Genomic DNA, 22,828 nt, shown 5'->3' with positions numbered 1-22,828 from the left:
GGGCCTCCACAATGGATTAGTCCACTCACAGACGTGAATCGGGCAGGTGTCTTGTACACCTTGATATTTGTATTTAATTTTTTTGCTACTGCTCGACTAAAGAAAGCTCGGTCAACCAACAGCCTATTGAACAAAAAAACGACGATGGCCTTTTACTGTCCTCAGCGCAAGCTGCACCTGTGGAATGATCATGCTTTTTAATCAGCTTCTTGATATGCCACCTGTCAGATGGATGGATTATCTTGGCAAAGGAGAAATGCTCACTAACAGGGAAGTAAACACATTTGTGCACAAGTTGAGAGAAATGTTTTTTGTGTGAATGGAACATTTCTGCAATATTTTATTTCAGCTCATGAAACATGGGACTAACACTTTTGCGTTTATTTTTGTTCAGTCTAGGATTTGTATTTATTTTTGCAATTTAGCAGCTATGAAACAAAACAGCAGAAATACTTTGAAAACAGCTACTGCAGCATTTTTCTAACCCCAATTCACATGTGCTCATACTTGACTTTTTTACTATTTTTATTCAATGTTATGCTTGCACTGTAGAGCCCTGCAACTTTACCAACCGCCAACGTGGCTGGTGATAGACATTCTTACCTGCCAATAGCTAAATCTACCCGCATTTGGCAGGTGTTAATTGTATGCCCTGGATATGGGAGTTTAACAATGCTGGATTTGTTTTCAAATTCTTTGTGGGTCTGTAAAATATATGGGTCTCTAATATCGTCATACATTTGGCAGGAGATTAGCAAGTGCAGATCAGTTTCCACCTCATTTTGTGGACAGTGGGCACCTCCTGTCTTCTCTTGAGAGCCAGGTCTGCCTCTCTCATTAGCAAGGCTATGCTCACTGACTGTACAGTCAAGGATTTTCTTAATTTTGGGTCAGTCACAGTGGTCAACCACTGTTTACTCTCTGTGGGGTCTTTGTGTTCTCGCTCTCTCTCATTCTCTCGCTCTCTGCATCCCCCTCTTTCTCTTACCCCCTTTCTCTCTTCACCCGTACTGGATGGCTGTGGTTTTGCAAGCTCGACCCAACTTTGCTATTTTGTGATTTGTTTATTTTTACTTGCAGGAAATGTATCTGCTATCATTTCTTACAACCAACAATAACTTTTGGACATCAGATCGGCAGTTACTTACCTCAATTCCGACTTCTATTCATCTGGCCTGGGCTCTTTCTGTAATTCCGACCATATTTTCGGGCAACCCAAGAGGATCAGCCAACTTTAGAGGCAGGAGAGGGGGGAGCCTGGTGAAATTAAGGTCAAGGGAGAACCAGCCACCTCTTCCCTCCATTCTACTGGCCAATTGATAATAAGATGGATGATCTCCGATTGTGGATTTGCTACCAACGGGACTCAACTGCAATTCTCTGCTTTTCTGAAACATGGCTCTCGGACAAGATGGATTCTCCATTCACTGTGCGGACAGGACAGTTGAGTCATGAAAATTGAGGAAGGGAGGGGTTGGCCTCTTCATCAACAACAACTGGAGTGCTGACCCGAGTGCGGTGGAAGTGTTGACCCATTGTTCACCCGTTCAAGAGCTAACCACCTCAGTCATCGGCTTCATTAGGAAATACATCAGCGACGTTGTCCCCACAGTGAAGGTTTTCTGTTTCCCCAATCAAAAGCCCTGGATTAACACGGAGGTTGGCGCTAAACTAAAGGATGGGGCTACCGCATACAACCCCGAGACTATGGCTGAGGACAGGAACAAGTATAAGAAGTCCCGCTATGACAGACTCCTCAAACGAGCAAAAGGACAATATAGGAATAAGGTGACGTCATATTACACAGGCTCCGCCATGTGTCAGGGGCTCCAGTCCATTACGGATTACAAAGGAAGACCCAGCGTGATGTCGCTCTACCAGACGAGCACAATGCATTTTATACACGCTTTGATAATAACATCACGCCGCGTGTTAGGGCCGCCACCGACTCAGAAAATTGGGTGATCTCGCTCTCTGAGGCCGACGTGAGTAAAGTCTTTATTCAGGTCAACACCTGCAAGGCCGCATGGCCCGATGGTATTCCAGGGTGTGTTCTCAGAGCATGAGCAGAACAGCTGGCAGGCATATTCAGTCATTTTTTACCTGTCTGTAATACCCACATGTTTTAAGATGACCACCATCATTCCTGTTCCCAAGAACTCTAAGGGTTCATGCCACAATGACTACCGCCCTGTAGCACTTACATCTGTAATCATGAACTGCTTTGAGAGGCTAGTTAATGGCACGCATGAACTCCATCATCCCAGACACCTAGGCCCACTCCTATTTGCATGCCACCCCAACAGAGCCATAGACGGCACAATCTCAATTACACTCCACACTGCCCTCAACCACCTAGATAAGGGGAATACCTATGTGAGAATGCTTGTTACGAATCCCTTTGGCCCTGCAGTCTAGGGGAGATGGAAACGAGAGCCGTAACATAACTCATGCAAATTATAATAGTGATAAACAGCGAGAACAAAAGCCATAGACAACGTATATCTACCGTCAAACACTACTGGTTTATTTTCAAACACACGGTAATAGGGTGTGGGAAGAGGGGCTGAGCTGGACCCAAGGAAAGAAACAATAAGCCAAAAACCCCCCTAAGCTAGATTAGCCTATTTCAATAACGGCTAGCTAACTAACCAAAAATACAGTGGGGGGTCCGCCCAGTTCTAACTAGTGTATTTAGACACTGTTTTCCTACGGGTAATGTAGGCCCATGGGCGACTGGTCTTGGTACCCCCTTTTCCCACCAACAAACAGTCAACACTTTAACAAAAACAATACTCACAGGTGGGATGGACAAAGTGACATGTAGTTGCAAAAACAAAAGAGATCAATACAGAGAGAGATTGAGTTTACTGAGAGAGAATGAGTTTGAGAGAGATTGAGCACAGAGATTGATCTGGGGAGAAAACAACTGACTGGGTTTTTAAACCAAGGGAAAGGGATGTGATTGTCACCTGTGAGGGGAGAAGGAGAGAAAAGAAACACACACAGGATACCTGTATCCGTAACAATGCTGTTCATTGACTAAAGCTCAGTGTTCAACACCATTGTCCCTCCATGCTAGTCACCAAGCTTAGGACCCTGGGACTGAACACATCCCTCTACAACTGGATACTGGACTTCCTCCCAGGCCGACACCAGGTGGCGAGGGCAGGCAACATCCCCTCCGCCACACTGACCCTCAGCATGGGAGGCCCAACAAGGGTGTGTGCTTAGTCCCCTCCCCTTTCACCCACGAACGCGTGGCCAAACACGACTCCAACACCATCATTAAGTTTGCTGACGACACAACAGTGGTAGGCCTGATCACCGACAACGATGAGATGGGGAGGAGGTCAGAGAACTGGCAGTGTGGTGCCAGGACAACAACCTCTCCCTCAATGTGAGCAAGACTAAGGAGCTGATCGTGGACTACAGGAAAAGGCGGGCCGCACAAGCCCCCATTAACATTGACGGGGCTGTAGTGGAGTGGGTAGAGTTTTTCAAGTTCCTTGCTGTCCATATCACCAACGATCTATCATGGTCCAAGCACACCAAGACAGTTGTGAAGAGGGCACGACAAAACCTTTTCCCCCTCAAGAGACTGAAAACATTTGGCATGGGTCCCCAGAGCCTCAAAACGTTCTACAGCTGCACCATCGAGAGCATCCTGACCGGTTGCATCACGGCCTGGTATGGCAACTGCTCGGCATCTGACCATAAGGTGCTATAGAGGGTAGTGCGAACGGCCCAGTACATCACTGGGGCCAAGCTTCCTGCCATCCAGGACCTATATAATAGTCGGTGTCAGAGGAAAGCCCATAAAATTGTCAGACTCCAGTCACCCAAGTTAGAGACTGTTGTTTTTCTCTGCTACCGGAGCGTCAGGTCTAGGACCAAAAGGCTCCTCAACAGCTTCTACCCCCAAGCCATAAGACTGCTGAAAAATTCATAAAATCGCCACCAGACAATTTACATTGACCCCCCTTCCCTTTTGTACACTGTTGCTACTCGCTGTTTGTTTGTTACCTATACATAGTCACTTTGTCCCCACCTACATGTACCAATTACCTCAACTAGCCTGTACCCCCACACACTGTCTCGGTACCGGTGCCCCCTGTATATAGCGTTGTTATTATTATTATTGTGTTACTTTTTATTATACATTTTTATTTAAGTCTACTTGGTAAATATTTTCTTCTTCTTGAACTGCACTGTTGATTAAGGGCTTGTAAGTAAGCATTTCGCGGTAAAGTCTACACTTGTTGTATTCGGCCAATGTGACAAAGTTTGTTTTGACTCTACGCACACGCACACCCACTCCCATACAATCATCATATACGCTGCTGCTACTCTGTTTATCATATATCCTGATGCCTAGTCACCTTACCCCTATACATACAGCGCCTTCAGAAAGTATTCACACCCCTTGACTTTTTCCATATTCTGAATTTCTAATGGATTAAATTGAGATGTTTGTCACTGGTCTACACACAATACCCCATAATGTCAAAGTGGAATTATGTTTTTAATTTTTTTTACAGATGAATTAAGAATGAAAGCTGAAATGTCTTGAATCAATAAGTATTCAACCCCTTTTGTTATGGCCTAAATAAGTTCAGGAGTTAACATTTTCTTAACAAGTCACAAGTTGCATGGCCTTTCTCTGCGTGCAATAAGTGTTTAACATGTTTTTTTTTATGACTACCTCATCTCTGTACCCCACACATACAATTATCTATAATGTCCCTCAGTCGAGCAGAGAATTCCAACACAGATTCAACCACAAAGACCAAGGAGATTTTCCAATGCCTTACCAATAAGTGCCCTTAATTGTGGATGGGTTAAAAAAAAAAAAAAATAACCGAACATTCAATATCCCGTTTGAGCATGGTGAAGTTATTAATTACACTTGGGATGGTATATCAATACACCCAGTCACTACAAAATATACAGATGTCCTTCCTAACTCCTGGTGACTTTAAAACAGTTAGCGTTGAATGGCTGTGATAAGAGAGAACTAAGGATGGATCAACAACATTGTAGTTACTCCACAAAACTAACCTAGTTGACAGGGTGAATAGAAGGGAGCCTATACAGAATACAAATATTACAAAACATGCATCCTGTTTGCATCAAGGCACTAAAGTAATACTGCAAAAAATAGTAGCAAATCAATTACATTTTTGTCTTTAATACAAAGTGTTATGTTTTGTACAAATCCAATACAACACAGTACCACTCTCCATATTTTCAAGCATAGTGGTGGTTGCATCATGTTATGGGTATGCTTGTAATCATTAAGGACTGGGGAGTTTTTCAGGATAACAAATAAATGGAGAGGAGCTAAGCACAGGCAAAATCCTAGAGGAAAACCTGGATTATTCTGCTTTCCACCAGACACTGGGAGACAAATTCACCTTTCAACAGGACAATAACCTAAAACACAAGGCCAAATCTACAATGGAGTTGCTTACCAAGAAGACCGTGAATGTTCCTAAGTGGCCAACCTATAGTTTTGACTTAAATCGTCTTTAAAATCTATGGCAAGACTTAAATGGTTGTGTATCAACAACCAATTTGACAGAGCTTGAAGAATTTTGAAAAGAATGGCTAAATATTGTACAATCCAGGTATCCAAAGCTCTTAGCGACTTACCCAGAAAGACAAACGGCTGTAATCGCTGCCAAAAGTGATTCTAACATGTATTGACTTAGGGGTGTGAATACTTATGTAAATTTGATATTTCTGTATTTCATTCTCAATAAATTTGCCAAAATAAAAAAATGTTTTCACTTTGTCGTTATGGGGTGTGTAGATGGGTAAAAATGTAATCCATTTCATATTCAGGCTTTAACATGACAAAATGTGGAATAAGTCAAGGGGTGTGAATACTTTCTGAAGGCACTGTATCTACCTTTTTATCAATCCAGTATCCCTGCACATTGTAAATATGGTACTGGAACTGACCTTTAATATATGTGTGTGTGTGCACTTACTTGTTCTTGTTTTTATATCTCATGTGTTCTTGTTCTACCTTGTTATTTTTTGTATTACATTGTTATTAATTACTGCATTGTTGGAGTTAGAGCTCGCAAAAAAAGCCATTACTTGTGCATGTGACATTGAAACTTGAAACTCTCTCTCAGGATGTTCGAGCCTCAGCTGCAGCATCACGTGGCCCAGAAGAAAATCCCGTATGTGGACACGCAGGGACGGCTAATCAAACCCGACAAACCCAACGGGATTAAAATGGAAAAATTTGTCTTTGACATATTCCAGTTTGCCAAGTAAGTGTAGTGATTTTCCAGCTGGCTTTAGCATGTGTGGAGCTGGCTGCATTTCCTCTTAACCTGCGGAGAGGAAAGGGGGAGACACAGCCAGGCATCCGTTAGTAAGACCCAGGTCCTGACACCCAGATCTCTGGAGCCCCAGCTTTCATCCCCCAACTCCTTGGCAGGTTCCAGGACCTCAGACACCTAGCCCAAACCCCAGCTCCATAGCCACTGTCCCAGAGCCAGCCCAGCCCTCCTCTTGCTGCTGGGGCCTGTAAGATGTAGGTTTTACGAGCTGCTCCAGTCTCTCTCTCAGCGGTTGATTCATGAGATCACCTCTGTGTCATGTTGCTGCTTTTAGAACTTTACATGGAGTCAAAGGATTCCTCATTGCAATGAGGACGCAATTCTATGTGGCTCTATTTTAGAACTCTGCCATTCTCAGGTTGTTTTGATAAATATGTTTTGTTGTTCTGGGGGTGGGTTACCTTGGAAAAGGTAGCACTAAAGATGCATTTTCATACTGTGTGTGTTTGCGTGTCTCAGGGCCTTTGTGGTGTATGAGGTTCTTCGTGAAGACGAGTTCTCTGCCCTGAAAAACGCCGACAGCCAGGACGGTAAAGACACGCCCACCACGGTGAAACACGCCCTCATGTCCCTGCATCACCGCTGGGTCCTCAATGCTGCTGGACATTTTATAGACGAGAACGGGACACGTGTGCCTGCTATACCCAGGTGAGACACACACACACACACACACACACACACACACTCACAGTGAGTATACATTCTATTTATCTCACCACCTATTGTCACGTTCATCACCATATAGTCTCCCTGTCACACCTTTTCCACAATCCCACTTTTTCTCACAGCATCCCTCTTAAGGTTCCCCTTAACCCTGTGTGTCCTGTGTAATGTTTCCAGAAACGGACCTGCAGGATGTGGCACAGCTGATGTCAACCAGAAGTAACTATTCTCTGTGCTACTGACTGAGTTACTGCATGGTGACGGGGCTTTGGCTTTCACACTGTAACCCACTGTCACACACACACCCACACCTGGGCTGTGTCTCAATTCTGTGATTATCTCAAGGAGGGAGGGAGGGAGGGAAGGATGCATAAGATATTGGTGCAGGGCCTAGTGCTAACTGGGACAGTAGCTACTAACCCATGGAATGTGGAGCATGTTGGGTAATGGGCACTGGGCATGCTTTGCAATTGATTTTGAGTGGCCATTTCAGATCTGATGTTGGCCAGTTACCTGTGATTGTGACGGCAACACTAAATACATTTAAATCCTTGTTCAAAGATTATCATTTAAATGAAAGTAGTTTATTCAACAGCATTTTTTTATATTTATTACATTCATAAATGTTCATAAATGCTACTTAGTGGTGTCATTAGATTGCAATAAGGTGTATTGGCTCTTTCTGTGTGATATATGCTCTCTCCCAATCAATATAGACTTCATTCACTTTCACTTCAAACTGCCTACTTAGTCTTCTTGGACCTAGATGAAGCCTACTCCTGGACTAAATGGAATCTCTGAAAGTGCTTTTTAGCCCAGGAATAGGGTTCATCTGGGTCCAGGAAAAAGTTCTAGCAGTCTCTCTGATGTGAACGTTTTAATGCTTTGCTCCAAAAAATCATCTAAGAACAGCTGGAGCAGAGAATCACACATCCAGCTGCCTCTTCTCTTTTCTACTCCATACACAAGAGAAAAGCACTCGACCTTTCCTCCTCTCATTCCTTCCTTCTTTTCTTTTCCCCACAGTCTGAAGGATGGAACAGACCTGCCAATCAAATGTGAGATCTCCCCACTGGTGTCCTATGGCGGAGAGGTAAGAGGGAGGGACTTAACAGTAGGCACCTGTTCAAATAGAAATAAATATTAAAAAGTGATTCCTGTTATAGTTACTTAATTCAGTTTTACTAGTGCTGATGATATAAAAGCCTGATGTCACTTCCTGTTGTGTTGCAGGGTTTGGAGGAGCTGGTGAGTGGCCGAGAGTTCCGCCCTACCCTGGTCATCGATGAAAGTGGAGCCCACGAACTGGTGAAGAATGGCTTGTGAGGGATGGAAAATAGAGGGAGGGAGAGAGCGCAAGTGAGCAAAAACCAGAGATGAGCCAAAGACCTATTCCACTCCTTCCCCCACTCCCTCTCCTCCTCCCTACAACTGGATGAAACTGTGACGTTTGTTTCCGTGCAATAATGCTGCGTTCATTTGCTTTCCTAAATAATTGAAACAATGCATTTCCGGCATCCAAAAACAAGCTTCTTAATTGGAATTATAAGTGGGAAACCCGTGCTATAACTCAGTACCAATGAGATCCAACCTCCAGTTGGAATGTTTTCCAAATGTTAGTTTTTTTCTGAGGAACACGTGTACGCAGCATAGGATGAAGGACAGAAGCCTTGCGGGGCTGGATGAAGCAGTCTGAAGATCAAGCTATTTATTTTGCTTAAGTCCAATTTTTTTTATCTGTCTTGTAGATGGAAATGACCACCTATGCATTTTACCAAGTGATTTGTACATACAGATACAAATGGAGATAGGTACAGCAATTGTAGTCAGATGAACCTAATATAATTGATTGATTTATTATTAACATGTAATGTTGGTTCATGGAAATAGTTTTTTAATGATAACTAGCACACTACTGCTAGCACACTACTGCTAGTCTTCTGCCTGATTGGCTTCCAAATGACGCTGTTGACATAAGAATTGTTTTCCATTTTCTTTATTAAAGAAATATCCAATTTGAAGAGGTATGAGTCTTCTTTGATTAAACCTAAGGTTAGCGTGGTGTGTGCGTGCACCTGTGTGTGTGCGTAGTTGTCTGCATGTGCGCACCCTGTGTGTGTAGATTTGTCGGTCTCTGTGTGCATGTGTGATGGGTGTGTCTTTTTGCATTAGAAGGCCTGGTGTGTTGAATCAGAGTTTCCAGCAAGCAGCACATGGTTTGTGTTTAAGATGGGCCATAGTGAGCATGCTACACTTACTGCTGCAGCCACTCAGGAAATCTACTCTGTGGCTGCTAACAGTCTGTCTCTCACACACAAACAATTCCTCTCACTTTCTATCTCTCACTTTCTCCTTTTTTCTTCCTCTCTTTTCCCTCTTTCACTTGCTCTCACTCCCGCTACAATATCTCTGACAGAAGGTATTGCAGTGACCGAGGGATATGCCTACGTAACACTTTTATAAAGTATACCTCAATGTAAAGTGTAAATGTTTAATTGACTGAGGTAAATTACCTTGATGTCTATTGTAGAATATTATATTTCTTCAGGCAGATATGAGACATGACCATGTGCATCGATAGAGTTTTAGCACACTGGACTACTGTAGAGCGTGCTTTCCTCACTAAGCCACACCATGCTTTTCCATCATGAAGGAAGGGGTGCATTTAAAGGGGAATTCCACCCCCTTACCATTATTTGATACGTTGATCCTTACCTCCTTAATCCTCATTATCCCTTTTATTTCCTGAGTCTGGTGTTTTAGTCCACATCAGCTATGGAACACTGGCTGTGATGATGTCATCAGGTGGTGACTGTCCATACTCATCACTAAGGTGAGCTCATTCGGTGGTCCGAGTGTTATCAACGTATAAAAGTGCTTCATGAATTGTATAACAATTGTAAGTATCTGTGTGTACTTGCAGTATGTACTCACTGGCCTACACACAGTACCCCATAATAAAAATGAAAAGCTGAAATGTCTTGAGTCAATAAGCATTCAAGCCCTTTGTTATTGCAAGTCTAAATAAATGAATGAGTAAAAGTTTGCTTAACAAGTCTCATGTTGTATTTAGTCACTCTGTGCAATTATAGTGTTTTAAAAAAAAAAAAAATGTATGACTACCTCATCTATGTACCCCACACATACGATTATCTGTAAGGTCCCTCAGTCGAGCAGTGAATTTCAACACAGATTGAACCATTACATTTACATTTACGTCATTTAGCAGACGCTCTTATCCAGAGCGACTTACAAATTGGTGCATTCACCTTATGATATCCAGTAGAACAACCACTTTACAATAGTACATCTATATCTTTTTTTGGGGGGGTGGGTTAGAAGGATTACTTTATCCTATCCCAGGTATTCCTTAAAGAGGTGGGGTTTCAGGTGTCTCCGGAAGGTGGTGATTGACTCCGCTGTCCTGGCGTCGTGAGGGAGCTTGTTCCACCGTTGGGGTGCCAGAGCAGCGAACAGTTTTGACTGGGCTGAGCGGGAACTGTGCTTCCGCAGAGGTAGGGAGGCGAGCAGGCCAGAGGTGGATGAACGCAGTGCCCTTCTTTGGGTGTAGGGACTGATCAGAGCCTGAAGGTACGGAGGTGCCGTTCCACTCACAGCTCCGTAGGCGAGCACCATGGTCTTGTAGCAGATGCGAGCTTCAACTGGAAGCCAGTGGAGTGTGTGGAGGAGCGGGGTGACATGAGAGAACTTGGGAAGGTTGAACACCAGACGGGCTCCGGCGTTCTGGATGAGTTGTAGGGGTTTAATGGCACAGGCAGGGAGTTGCAGTAATCCAGACGGGAGATGACAAGTGACTGGATTAGGACCTGCGCCGCTACCTGTGTAAGGCAGGGTCGTACTCTGCGAATGTTGTAGAGCATGAACCTACAGGATCGGGTCACCGCCTTGATGTTAGCGGAGAACGACAGGGTGTTGTCCAGGGACACGCCAAGGCTCTTAGCACTCTGGGAGGAGGACACAATGGAGTTGTCAACCTTGATGGCGAGATCATGGAACGGGCAGTCCTTCCCCGGGAGGAAGAGCAGCTCCATCTTGCCGAGGTTCAGCTTGAGGTGGTGATCCATCATCCACACTGATATGTCTGCCAGACACGCAGAGATGCAATTCGCCACCTGGTTATCAGAAGGGGGAAAGGAAATTAATTGTGTTTCGTCTGCGTAGCAATGATAGGAGAGACCATGTGAGGATATGACAGAGCCAAGTGACTTGGTGTATAGCGAGAATAGGAGAGGGCCTTGAACTGAGCCCTGGGGGACACCAGTGGTGCGGAGACGGATTCTCGCCACGCCACCTGGTAGGAGCAACCTGTCAGGTAGGACGCAATCCAAGAGTGAGCCGCGCCGGAGATGCCCAACTCGGAGAGGGTGGAGAGGAGGATCTGATGGTTCACAGTATCAAAGGCAGCAGATAGGTCTAGAAGTGTGAGAGCAGAGGAGAGAGAGTTAGCTTTAGCAGTGCGGAGAGCCTCCGTGACACAGAGAAGAGCAGTCTCAGTTGAATGACCAGTCTTGAAACCTGACTGATTTGGATCAAGAAGGTAATTCTGAGAGAGATAACAAGAGAGCTGGCCAAGGACGGCACGCTCAAGAGTTTTGGAGAGAAAGAAAGAAGGGACACTGGTCTGTAGTTGTTGACATCGGAGGGATCGAGTGTAGGTTTTTTCAGAAGGGGTGCAACTCTTGCTCTCTTGAAGACAGAAGGGACGTAGCCAGCGGTCAAGGATGAGTTGATGAGCGAGGTGAGGTAGGGGAGAAGGTTTCCGGAAATGGTCTGGAGAAGAGAGGAGGGGATAAGGTCAAGCGGGCAGGTTGTTGGGCGGCCGGCCATCACAAGTCACAAGATTTCATCTGGAGAGAGAGGGAGGACCGAGCCAGCCGGGAGGATAGGGGACATAGAGAGTCAAAGGATGCAGAAAGGGAGGAGAGGAGGGTTGAGGAAGCAGAATCAGGAGATTGGTTGGAGAAGGATTGAGCAGAGGGAAGAGATGATAGGATGGGAGATGATAGGATGGAAGAGGAGAGAGTAGCAGGAGAGAGAGAGCGAAGGTTGCGATGGCGCAATACCATCTGAGTAGGGGCAGAGTGAGTAGTGTTGGAGGAGAGCGAGAGGGAAAAGGATACAAGGTAGTGGTCGGAGACTTGGAGAGGAGTTGCAGTGAGATTAGTAGAAGAACAACATCTAGTAAAGATGAGGTCAAGCGTATTGCCTGCCTTGTGAGTAGGGGGGAGGGTGAGGTCAAAAGAGGAGAGGAGTGGAAAGAAGGAGGCAGAGAGAAATGAGTCAAAGGTAGACATAGGGAGGTTAGTCACCCAGAACAAAGACTAGGGAGATTTTCCTATGCCTTGCAAAGAAGGGCACCTATTGGTAAATCGGTCAAAAGCAGACCTTAAATATCCCTTTGATTATGGTGAAGTTATTAATTACACTTTCGATGGTGTATCAATGCACCCAATCACTACAAAGATACAGGTGTCCTTCCTAACTCAGTTGCAGGAGAGGAAGGAAACTGCTCAGGGATTTCACAATGAGGCCAATGGTGACTTTAAAACAGTTAGAGTTTAATGGCTGTGATAAGAGCATTGTAGTTACTCTGCAATACTAACCTAGTTGACAGAGTGAGAAGAAGGAAGCCTGTACAGAAGGAAGGAAGCCTGTGCATCCTGTTTGCAACAAGGCACTAAATTGATACTGCAAAAAAATTGTCAAAGCAATTCACTTTTTGTTCTGAATACAAAGTGTTATGCTTTGGGCAAATCCAATAAAACACATTACTAAGTACCACTCTCCATATTTTCAAGCATAGTGGTGGCTTCATTGTGTTATGGGTATGCTTGTAATCGTTCAGCACTAAAATGTTTTTCAGGATAAAAAAAAAAGAAATAGAATGTAGCTAAGCATAGCCAAAATCATAGAAAACCTGGTTAAGTAATCTTTTCACCAGAGATTAATTGACACTAAAACACGAGGCAAAGTCTACACTGGAGTTGCTTTCCAAGAAGACAGTGAATGTTCCTGAGTGGCCGAGTTAGTTTTGACTGAAGATTTATGGCAAGACCTTAAAATAGTTGTCTAGCCATGATCAACAACCAATTTGACTGAGCTTGAAGGATTTTGAATAGAATAATGGTCAAATGTTGCACAATCCAGGGTTGATAAGCTCTTAAAGACAATCCCAGAAAGACTCACAGCTCTAATTGCTGCCAAATGTGCTTCAACAAAGTATTGACTCAGGGGTGTGAATACTTACGTAAACGAGATATTTCTGTATTTCATTTTCAATAAATGTGCAAACATTTCCAAAAACATGTTTTCACTTTGTCATTATGAGGTATTGTGTGTAGATGGGTGAGAAAACATTTAATCCATTTTGAATTTCAGGCTTTAACAGAAAATGTGGTTTTATTCAAGGGGTATGAACCATTTCTGAAGGCACTGTATTTGTCAACAGAATCAAATGTAATTTCTTCCACACAACAAGAATATGCAACGTTGAATTTAGGTTTTTTTGTGCTTTCTGAATTGTTGCTGCCGTGAATTAAAGTGGTTTCATCGCTCCTTCAGGCTGTCAAAGAACTTTCTCCTCAAGGAGAAAAAAAGCATTCTGATTGGGTACTGGGCTCTGACTTAATTGAAACCTTATTTGTAGCATGTGAAATTCTGGGACTTTGGCATGCCCCCAAGAATTCTCAGAATGTGATTCCCCCTCTTTCTCTGCCTCCGCTCCAAGCTCCATTTTATTCTTTTTTTCTTTCTTTTTTTTCTTTTCAAGGGTGTCTTGCATCAGCCCAGTGAGTATGAGAGGGAACTGAGCGGAGCGAGGAAGAAAAGATCGAAAAGGCTCGGATTCTGTGGCAGAACTGGGGACACTCACTGGAATACTACACCGCTTCCTCTGAACAAATGGTTTGAAAGGACAAAACTCTTTAAAAGTACGTTTCAACCCTCCTTTTTCTCCAAAATAACAATTTTCTTATGTGTTTCAAGGGTGAAGGGTTTGGGTTCCACTGGAAGCTATAGAGATGCTTTTGCTTTCTGTAGAATTGTGTCAGTACCTCACACTAGTCTGTGTTTATATTCTAGTTTTGAACCCAATATCCCCGTTTTTCTTGAGTGAGAGAGAGCTACTGTTTGCATGGCAGACTAGAATAGAGGATCGCAGAGAGATGAGATGCAGCCTATCTCAGATCCACACTTCACTGTAAAAAGCACCGCTGCAATCCAGCTGCTATACACAGAGGCCATTACACTCATACTGTATTATACTGTATCTAGTTTAGTTTAAAACGACATCTCTTTAAAAATGTTGACTTCAAAAAAGATGTTGTGCTTCCCCATTGATAGAGGGATATTGAAAGTCTTGTTTTATTGTCTGGAGAAGCAGCAGTGGAACTAATGCAGAAATAGCTTGAGGCTTTTTCACTTTCGTGCATCGAGTTCAAACCCCAGAGACAACTTGTTGCGCTTTGTTTTTCTGGCCATTTGTTCACTCTGTTTTGGAAAAGTTGAGCAACTGTAGACCATTTGAGTTCCTGGCCCTGATACATTATTTTGGCTTGGTATTATCATACATACCATGCATATTTGTGTGTCTATCCTTGTCCTCTTGTGTCATGCAGGCAGTATATAGGTATTACGTAGGTGGTATGTAGATGGTATGTGGGTGGCAGATCCAATCCTAACAGAGGCTAAATTTAGCCATTTTGATGTGGGGACGTAACACAATCACTTTTCTTTTAAATAATTATCATATATACATAGTCATGACTCATACAGGATCTAAGACCATTTCATACAGACCATTTCAACTGGGGGGGGCCAAGCTGGGGCCAGTTGTACTGTTAGAGGGCCAGTTACATTAGACGTTATTGTTGTCATATCGTTTTCTTCACTGCATTGCAGGCATTAGCAGGCAAAAGACCATGTTCATAATCATTAGTGTTCCGCGTTGCCACTGTCTAATAACGGATGTAAAAAAAGAACGATAGCAAAAATTAGTTATGTAAAAATTATTTCATACTCCACACAAGGGGGTCCAAAAATTGTTGTCACAGGGGCACTGGCCTCCCCCCCAGAACCGCCCCTGCCACAGAGTCATAAAGGACAGTTGTTCTGGGGAGGTCAAGGTGGTGAGGCATGTGGTGTGACCCCTTAGCCATTCCTGGCAGGGTGTGAGTGGGTATGTGAGAGTGTGTGTTGAGCCAGGTTCATGACCTCACTGATGGTAATAGCCAGTCCTGACATCTCTCTTCCAGCTCTCAACATGTGCTTTAAGTTATCAGAGGAATAGACATATCATTTCAATTAGCAACTCCTCCCTCGCTCTCTTTATCTCTCCATCCCTGCCTCCCTCTCTCCCTCCTTCCCCCTGGGGCCTCAGAGTCTGTCCAGATACAGTGAGGGAAAAAAGTATTTGATCCCCTGCTGATTTTGTACATTTGCCCACTGACAAAGAAATGATCAGTCTATCCTTTTAATGGTAGGTTTATTTGAACAGTGAGAGACAGAATAACAACAAAAAAATCCAGAAAAACGCATGTCAAAAATGTTATAAATTGATTAGCATTTTAATGAGGGAAATAAGTATTTGACCCCTCTGCAAAACATGACTTAGTACTTGGTGGCAAAACCCTTCTTGCCAATCACAGAGGTCAGACGTTTCTTGTAGTTGGCCACCAGGTTTTCACACATCTCAGGAGGGATTTTGTCCCACTCCTCTTTGCAGATCTTCTCCAAGTCATTAAGGTTTCGAGGCTGACGTTTGGCAACTCGAACCTTCAGCTCCCTCCACAGATTTTCTATAGGATTAAGGTCTGGAGACTGGCTAAGCCACTCCAGGACCTTAATGTGCTTCTTCTTGAGCCACTCCTTTGTTGTGTTTTGGGTCATTGTCATGCTGGAATACCCATCCACGACCCATTTTTAATGCCCTGGCTGAGGGAAGGAGGTTCTCACCCAAGATTTGACGGTACATGGCCCCGTCCATCGTCCCTTTGATGCGGTGAAGTTGTCCTGTCCCCTTAGCAGAAAAACACCCCCAAAGCATAATGTTTCCACCTCCATGTTTGACGGTGGGGATGGTGTTCTTGGGGTCATAGGCAGCATTCCTCCTCCTCCAAACACGGCGAGTTGAGTTGATGCCAAAGAGCTCCATTTTGGTCTCATCTGACCACAACACTTTCACCCAGTTGTCCTCTGAATCATTCAAACTTCAGATGGGCATGTATATGTGCTTTCTTGAGCAAGGGGACCTTGTGGGCGCTGCAGGATTTCAGTCCTTCACGGCGTAGTGTGCTACCAATTGTTTTCTTGGTGACTATGCTCCCAGCTGCCTTGAGATCATTGACAAGATCCTCCCATGTAGTTCTGGGCTGATTCCTCACCGTTCTCATGATCATTGCAACTCCACAAGGTGAGGTCTTGCATGGAGCCCCAGGCCGAGGGAGATTGACAGTTCTTTTGTGTTTCTTCCATTTGCGAATAATCGCACCAACTGTTGTCACCTTCTCACCAAGCTGCTTGGCGATGGTCTTGTAGCCCATTCCAGCCTTGTGTAGGTCTACAATCTTGTCCCTGACATCCTTGGAGAGCTCTTTGGTCTTGGCCATGGTGGAGAGTTTGGAATCTGATTGATTGCTTCTGTGGACAGGTGTCTTTTATACAGGTAACAAGCTGAGATTAGGAGCACTCCCTTTAAGAGTGTGCTCCTAATCTCAGCTCGTTACCTGTATAAAAGACACCTGGGAGCCAGAAATCTTTCTGAGTGAGAGGGGGTCAAATACTTATTTCCCTCATTAAAATGCAAATCAATTTATAACATTTTTGACATGCGTTTTTCTGGATTTTTTTGTTGTTATTCTGTCTCTCACTGTTCAAATAAACCTACCATTAAAATGATAGACTGATCATTTCTTTGTCAGTGGGCAAATGTACAAAATCAGCAGGGGATCAAATACTTTTTTCCCTCACTGTACAGAGGTAGAGATGTAATGACACACTGCTGAACCAGGTGCAATTGCAGGTGTAATTTCAACTCCTTTCAAAACACAGCAGAGGCACCCAGTGCTTACATGGACTTGCCTGCCTGCCGTAGGTCCATGTCTGACTGAGCCCATACAGATCAGGCCCCTCGCTGGCAGCATATTCCATAGTATACAATTTTGATGTACTCTTTTGCGTCACACTTTATTTGGATAGTTTGGATATTCCATGGAATACTTTTTCTATGTATTATTGTGGGTCACACTTTATTTGGATAGTCCGGAAAGTCCATCTGTAGGTGCTCTACAAATGGTCATACTATCAACAAACTATCTGTTGATAAGAAACTGCTTGCTAAAGTTAGGGTTAGGCTTAAAGGGTGTTTTCACATATAGTCCTCTTTAAAATAACTGATCTCAGTCCTCTTTAAATTCTCGGGTTTAAAAAAAGCAAATGTACTCAGAACATGAGAACATATGAAAGCTGGTGGTTCCTTTTAACATGAGTCTTCAATATTCCAGGTAAGGAGTTTTAGGTTGTTATTATAGGACTACCACCGCTCAGTCAGACTGCTCTATCAAATCATAGACTTAATTATAATATAATAACTCACAGAAATACGAGCCTTAGGTCATTAATATGGCCAAATCCGGAAACTATCATTTCGAAAACAAAACATTTATTCTTTCAGTGAAATACGGAACCGTTCCGTATTTTATCTAACGGGTGGCATCCATAAGTCTAAATATTGCTGTTACATTGCACAACCTTCAATGTTATGTCATAATTATGTAAAATTCTGGCAAATTAATTACGGTCTTTGTTAGGAATAAATGGTCTTAGCGCAGTTCGCAACGAGCCTGGCAGCCCAGACTGCTGCATATACCCTGACTCTGCTTGCACAGAACGCAAGAGAAGTGACACAATTTCCCTAGTTAAAAGAAATTCATGTTAGCAGGCAATATTAACTAAATATGCAGGTTTAAAAATATATACTTGTGTATTTGATTTTAAGAAAGGCATTGATGATTATGGTTAGGTACACATTGGTGCAACGACAGTGATTTTTTTCGCGAATGCGCTTGTTATATCACCCGTTTGGCAAAGTAGGCTGTGATTCAATGACAAATTAACAGGCACCACATCCATTATATGCAACGCAGGACAAGCTAGATAAACTAGTAATATCATCAACCATGTGTAGTTAACTAGTGATTATGTTAAGATTGATCGTTTTTTTATAAGATAAGTTTAATGCTAGCTAGCACCTTACCTTGGCTCCTTGCTGCATTCGCATAACAGGTAGTCAGCCTGCCATGCAGTCTCCTCGTGGAGTGCAATGTAATCGGCCATAATCGGTGTCCAAAAATGCTGATTACCGATTGTTAAGAAAACTTGAAAACGGCCCTAATTAATCGACCATTCCGATTAATCGGTCGACCTCTAGTCCGGAGTTCCTTTTGAGTGTTCACACTGCACACAAAAAATTAAGCAAACCCGCACTGAGTTCACGAATATTGGCTGAAAGGGACCATGTGTGAAAACATCCTTTGAATAAGGTTTAGGGTTAAGGCTAGGGTTAGGGTATAGGTAAACTAACCTAGCAGGGGTATAAGAAACAGCTGAAACTATACTGAGCAAAAATATAAATGCAACATGCAACAATTTCAAAGATTTGACTGAGTTACAGTTCATAGAAGGAAAACAGTCAATTTAAATAAATTAATTAGGCCCTAATCTATGGAATTCGCAGGTGGGTGGGCCTGGGAGGGAATAGGCCATTGGTGGGCCTGGGAGGGAATAGACCAACCCACTTGGGAGCCAGGCCAGCCCACTAGGGAGTTTATATTTTTGTTCAGTATAGATCCCCTACATACTGGTCTTAAAAATAATTTGAAAAAAACTGTCTGCGAGGTTCTCTTCTGCACTGTTCAACTAATCCAGTAAATGTGGAGGAGTGTCGCCTTGGGTGCGTTTGAGCAGATCACTTTTGTCAAGTCAGTGGTCACCGCCTTTCAAAGTGTGTTGCATTATGGGGATAATAATTGTCCGGCATAGGGCCTGCCGAGTGGCGCAGTGGTCTAAGGCACGGCATCGCAGTGCTAGCTGTGCCACTAGAGATTCTGGGTTCGAGTCCAGGCTCTGTCGCAGCCGGCCGCGACCGGGAGGCCCATGGGGCGGCTTACAATTGGCCCAGCGTCATCCGGGTTAGGGAGGGTTTGGCCGGCAGGGATGTCCTTGTCTCATCGCGCACTCGTGACTCCTGTGGCGGGCCGGGCGCAGTGCACGCTGACACGGTCACCAGGTGTACGGTGTTCCCTCTGACACATTGGTGCGGCTGGCTTCCGGGTTCGATGGGCATTGTGTCAAGAAGCAGTGCGGCTTGGTTGGGTTTCGGAGGACAAATGGCTCTCGACCTTCGCCTCTCCCGAGTCCGTACGGGAGTTGCAGCGATGAGACAAGACTGAACTACTACCAATTGGATACCACAAAATTGGGGAGAAAAAAGGGGTGTTGTCTGGCATGCGCCTACATGTCAACTGCATGAACTTTACAAAAATCATGTGATCAAAGGCCATGACGTTTTGACTGCAGTCGACTGCAAGTTTCTGCAGTTGCTCTTCACCAACCTTATCCTGCAGCCATCGCCTGCATTGTTGGAGGATCTATTGTCAACCAATCATTAGGGTGATTTTGTTTGACCCATGCAAACGTGACCGAAGATGTGACTGAAAAAGGAACCAACTTTCCCCAATTCGTGTATACATGGATATGAGCAAATTAATGTGATGTTTGAGGCTCTCTCACACCAATTTATTGTACAATGTACACACCTATATTTTCACTTTATTTTTACATTGTTTATACAAGTTTGTCTTTGTAATGTCAACACCGCCATGTTGCACTGAGTCTTGCTGTTGGAAAACCACATCAGTGTCCGACTCTTGGCTGTCGCAGATGCACCCCACTCGACTTCACTCCTCAACTTTCGTCTACAGACGGTTTGTTTTCACCTTACCACTCAAACGAGCCCCTTGTTAATGTCCAAAAGTAGAAGTAGTGTCCCAGGCTCTCTTTCCATTTCCCCTGAAAACCGGAACATCCAGTTGTTGGGGACACGGCGGAGGATAGGTTAAGGGTTAAGGTTAGGGTTAGAGCTAGACTTGGGGTTAGTAGATAGTTGGTTAAAATGTTAATGATAGTCTGTAGAGCGTCTACAGATGGACTATACAAATAAAGTGTTATATTTAAAGACAGGGTGAACTACTGGTTAGTATGCACAGTCATACTCAGTCTTGTCCCACTCTAAGTACCAGTGTACAAATATCACAACCACCCAAACGTCTAAACTGGTCCGTGATCAACGCTTAGCAAACTAGGCTGAAGTTGTTTGTCTCTTGCTGGTTCAGGTTTGAGGTCAACATGATGAGAACATAGTGAAGAAAGAGATTAATAAAAAATAATGACTTTGCTTTGAGTGGGAATATGCCTTGAGTGGATGGAGAGAGAGGAAAGAGAAAAACAGAGGCAAGACCGACGAGACGGAGCTGGTCTCTTAACGCCTCACACAGATGGATGGATTAGCAAGAACCTGAAAACAACAGGAAAACGTTAGAGAGAAATATCTCGGCTCTCTCTCTCGCTCGTGACTACTACTTCAGAATGGAACATTTTGTTGAGTATCATGAATAAGCAGTACGATATTCAAGGAAACAGTGTCTTGGGAGAGATGTCTTGAAACCACTCAGACGTAGCGTAGTAATAGAACAGTACTTATGGTGGTGTTTTTAGAAGTGGAGAGGTAACACATTATTTGGATTGTCCCAAGGAGATGTTTGTAGATGTTCAGTAGACGTTCAATAACTGTCACCAACATTTCAACTAACTCCACTAACTCTAGCCCTTATCCTAATCTTAAACTTAACCCTTACACTAACTGTAAACTTAACCCTTACGTTAACCCTAATTCTAAACCAGTTGCTTATCAATGGAAAGTTTGTTTGTATAGTATGACCATCTGTGGATCATCTGTATGGGACTATCAAAATAAAGTGTGACCGGGGAGATATTTGTTGAAGCAGTAGTAGTGTTACACTTGCAAGCAGCAGTTGGGTAATTTATTGAAGCAGCAGTAGTTGGGTAATTTATTGAAGCAGCAGTAGTTGGGTAATTTATTGAAGCAGCAGCAGTTGGGTAATTTATTGAAGCAGCTGTAGTTGGGTAATTTATTGAAGCAGCAGTAGTTGGGTAATTTATTGAAGCAACAGTAGTTGGGTAATTTATTGAAGCAGCAGAAGTTGGGTAATTTATTGAAGCAGCAGAAGTTGGGTAATTTATTGAAGCAGCAGCAGTTGGGTAATTGATTGAAGCAGCAGCAGTTGGGTAATTTATTGAAGCAGCAGTAGTTGGGTAATTTATTGAAGCAGCAGCAGTTGGGCAAGTTATTGAAGCAGCAGTAGTTGGGTAATTTATTGAAGCAGCAGCAGTTGGGTAATTTATTGAAGCAGCAGCAGTTGGGTAATTTATTGAAGCAGCAGCAGTTGGGTAATTGATTGAAGCAGCAGCAGTTGGGTAATTGATTGAAGCAGCAGTAGTTGGGTAATTGATTGAAGCAGCAGTGGTTGGGTAATTGATTGAAGCAGCAGTAGTTGGGTAATTGATTGAAGCAGCAGCAGTTGGGTAATTGATTGAAGCTGCAGCAGTTGGGTAATTGATTGAAGCAGCAGCAGTTGGGTAATTTATTGAAGCAGCAGCAGCAGTTGGGTAATTTATTGAAGCAGCAGTAGTTGGGTAATTTATTGAAGTAGCAGCTGTTGGGTAATTTATTGAAGCAGCAGCAGTTGGGTAATTTATTGAAGCAGCAGCAGTTGGGTAATTTATTGAAGCAGCAGTAGTTGGGTTATTTATTGAAGCAGCAGTAGTTGGGTAATTTATTGAAGCAGCAGTAGTTGGGTAATTTATTGAAGCAGCAGTAGTTGGGTAATTTATTGAAGCAGCAGTAGTTGGGTAATTTATTGAAGCAGCAGTAGTTGGGTAATTTATTGAAGCAGCAGTAGTTGGGTAATTTATTGAAGCAGCAGTAGTTGGGTAATTTATTGAAGCAGCAGCAGTTGGGTAATTTATTGAAGCAGTAGCGGTTGGGTAATTTATTGAAGAAGCAGTAGTTGGGTAATTTATTGAAGCAGCAGTAGTTGGGTAATTTATTGAAGAAGCAGTAGTTGTATTTTAAGTGGTAATATTGACATGAACGGATTTAGTTGAGTGGTAAAGGATTGAGATGGATGGGGAAAGGCAGAGTGGAGTGGGTCTGGGGCTCTGAGAGGATTTAAGCACCATGGTCCAGCAGACTGACTGCTGCTGTTATGGGGGGAAATGGAAAATAACTTCTTGGACCTGACCGTTGAGTTTCCACAGGGCTTCATTTAACTCTGAAAACTCCATCCAATACTGAGGGTTCAGTTAAAAACCTCTCTCGTTTTTCTCCTCTCTCTCTCTTTCTCTCTTTCTTGCTTTGTCTTTCTCTCTCTACTTTATTTTCCTCTCTACTCTCTCTCTGACTCTTCCCCTCAGTCTCTCTCGCTCTCTCTCAGGTCTCGTTAAGCCCAGCTGGGTATCATTAACGCTGAATACAGTCCAGATAGTCTTACCAGCCAGACAGTCAGGGAGAGGGTCACTAGTATCAGGGCTGGTAGTAACACCAATTGAGAGTGTGTAGTGTTTGAGTGTGTGTCACACAGAACCCTACAATTGTGTTGTTGATTTGGACTTCATCCTTACATGATCATCCTAGGTAGCACATATGGACC

At 43.5% G+C, this 22,828-nt stretch overlaps 2 protein-coding genes across 7 annotated transcripts in view; both read left to right on the top strand.

Annotated features, from left to right (window-relative positions):
* Positions 1–9,043, top strand: part of LOC115158556 (UDP-N-acetylhexosamine pyrophosphorylase) — a 35,905-nt gene extending 26,862 nt beyond the window's left edge. For 2 of the 4 annotated variants that reach the window (XM_029707655.1, XM_029707656.1), the window contains exons 8-12: positions 6,147–6,287; positions 6,819–7,007; positions 7,200–7,241; positions 8,049–8,115; positions 8,256–8,348. In XM_029707655.1, coding sequence (XP_029563515.1) covers positions 6,147–6,287; positions 6,819–7,007; positions 7,200–7,241; positions 8,049–8,115; positions 8,256–8,348 — 532 coding nt within the window. Of the gene's footprint in view, positions 1–6,146; positions 6,288–6,818; positions 7,008–7,199; positions 7,242–8,048; positions 8,116–8,255 lie in introns of all 4 variants that reach the window. The other 2 variants (XM_029707654.1, XM_029707658.1) reach the window with 2 other exon arrangements.
* Positions 9,044–13,816: 4,773 nt separating this feature from the next.
* The window catches only part of LOC115158554 (discoidin domain-containing receptor 2), a 60,317-nt gene continuing 51,305 nt past the window's right edge, over positions 13,817–22,828 (top strand). For all 3 annotated transcript variants that reach the window (XM_029707652.1, XM_029707653.1, XM_029707651.1), the window contains exon 1: positions 13,817–13,972. The gene's annotated coding sequence lies outside the window, so the exon portion shown is untranslated. The remainder of the gene's footprint in view (positions 13,973–22,828) is intronic.

This window comes from Salmo trutta, chromosome 22, assembly GCF_901001165.1.
Source record: "Salmo trutta chromosome 22, fSalTru1.1, whole genome shotgun sequence".
NCBI classification, from domain to species: Eukaryota; Metazoa; Chordata; class Actinopteri; order Salmoniformes; family Salmonidae; genus Salmo; species Salmo trutta.
The sequence above is the reverse complement of the archived record's forward strand: the minus strand, read 5'-3'. Positions and strand labels throughout refer to the sequence as shown.